We start from the raw sequence: 1,081 nt of genomic DNA, 5'->3' as shown, positions 1-1,081 counted from the left end.
ATGGCCGACAAAATCCACATGTCACTGGATGACATTAGGCTTGCCCGGAGTCAGCGGGGTGGCCATGGCCGGGGCCGCGGCTGTGGCGGGGGTGGGGGCAAGGACCTAGGCCGGACAGAGGCCAGGCTGCCTCTCAGAGAGGTCAGAGTTGTGGAGCGCAGGCCGCCGCACCAGAGAGCAGGGGCGGCGGGCCGTTCCAGAACCGGGCGGACCTCGGCTGAGGCAGGAACCAGCCGGTGTCCTAGAGCAGGCTGAGACAGCTTCCCGACGAGTGGCAACACGGCACCTTCCACTGGGCCTTCGGCAGGGGCTCCGGCCTGATAACTGGGGGGAAGCTGCTGCTGTCCAACCTGGACTTCAGAGTGTCCGACGCGGACATCCCGCAGCTGTTTGCTGAGTTCGGGCCTCTTAAGAAGGCCGGTGTCCATTACAACCGCTCTGGCCGCAGCCTGGGAACAGCCCACGTGCACTTTGAGCGCAAGGCAGATGCCCTGGAAGCCAGGAAACAGTACAAGGGGGTCCCTTTGGATGGCCGTCCCCTCAACATCAGAGGGGCGCCCGTGGAGGCAACGGGCGCACAGGCAGGCACACTGGTCGCAATTCACAGCGACATATCTCAGCGGAGGAGTTGGACCCCCAGTTGGACGCTTACAACTCGATGAGGGGCACCAAGCATTTGGACGCCCAGAAGGACGCTTACAACCCGATGAGGGACACCAAAAATTTGGACGCCCAGCTGTACACTTCCAGCGATATGAGGGGCACCGAGCAGTTGGACGCCCAGAAGGATGCTGAAAACGCGATGAGGGGCACTGAGCAGTTGGACGTCCCGCTGGACAATTACAAAGCGATGAGGGGCACCAAGTAGTTGGACGCCAAGTAGGACACTTACAACTCAATGAGGGACACCAAAAAGATGGACGCCCAGCTGGACGCTTACAGCGGGATGAGGGACACCCCTGAGTTGGACACCCTACTGGACACTTACAATGATATGAGGGACACTGAGGATTACAACGCGATGATGGACACCAGCTAAAGCACCAGCAAGTCAGTGTGTGCGAGGACGGCCAGTGACCTG

At 60.7% G+C, this 1,081-nt stretch overlaps 1 protein-coding gene across 1 annotated transcript; it reads left to right on the top strand.

The window, feature by feature from the left end:
- On the top strand, positions 1-868 carry LOC138998066 (aly/REF export factor 2-like). Its single transcript, XM_070400138.1, has 3 exons — positions 1-141; positions 246-566; positions 608-868. Exons 1-3 carry the CDS (start codon positions 1-3, stop codon positions 866-868), a joined length of 723 nt encoding a protein of 240 aa, XP_070256239.1.
- Positions 869-1,081: the final 213 nt, after the last annotated feature.

The sequence above is a fragment of the Myotis yumanensis genome, unplaced genomic scaffold (assembly GCF_028538775.1).
Source record: "Myotis yumanensis isolate MYYU_CA2020_CCGP unplaced genomic scaffold, mMyoYum1.0.hap1 SCAF_19, whole genome shotgun sequence".
Lineage (NCBI taxonomy): Eukaryota > Metazoa > Chordata > Mammalia > Chiroptera > Vespertilionidae > Myotis > Myotis yumanensis.
Note: the sequence above shows the minus strand (reverse complement) of the source record. Positions and strands in the feature narration are given on the sequence as shown.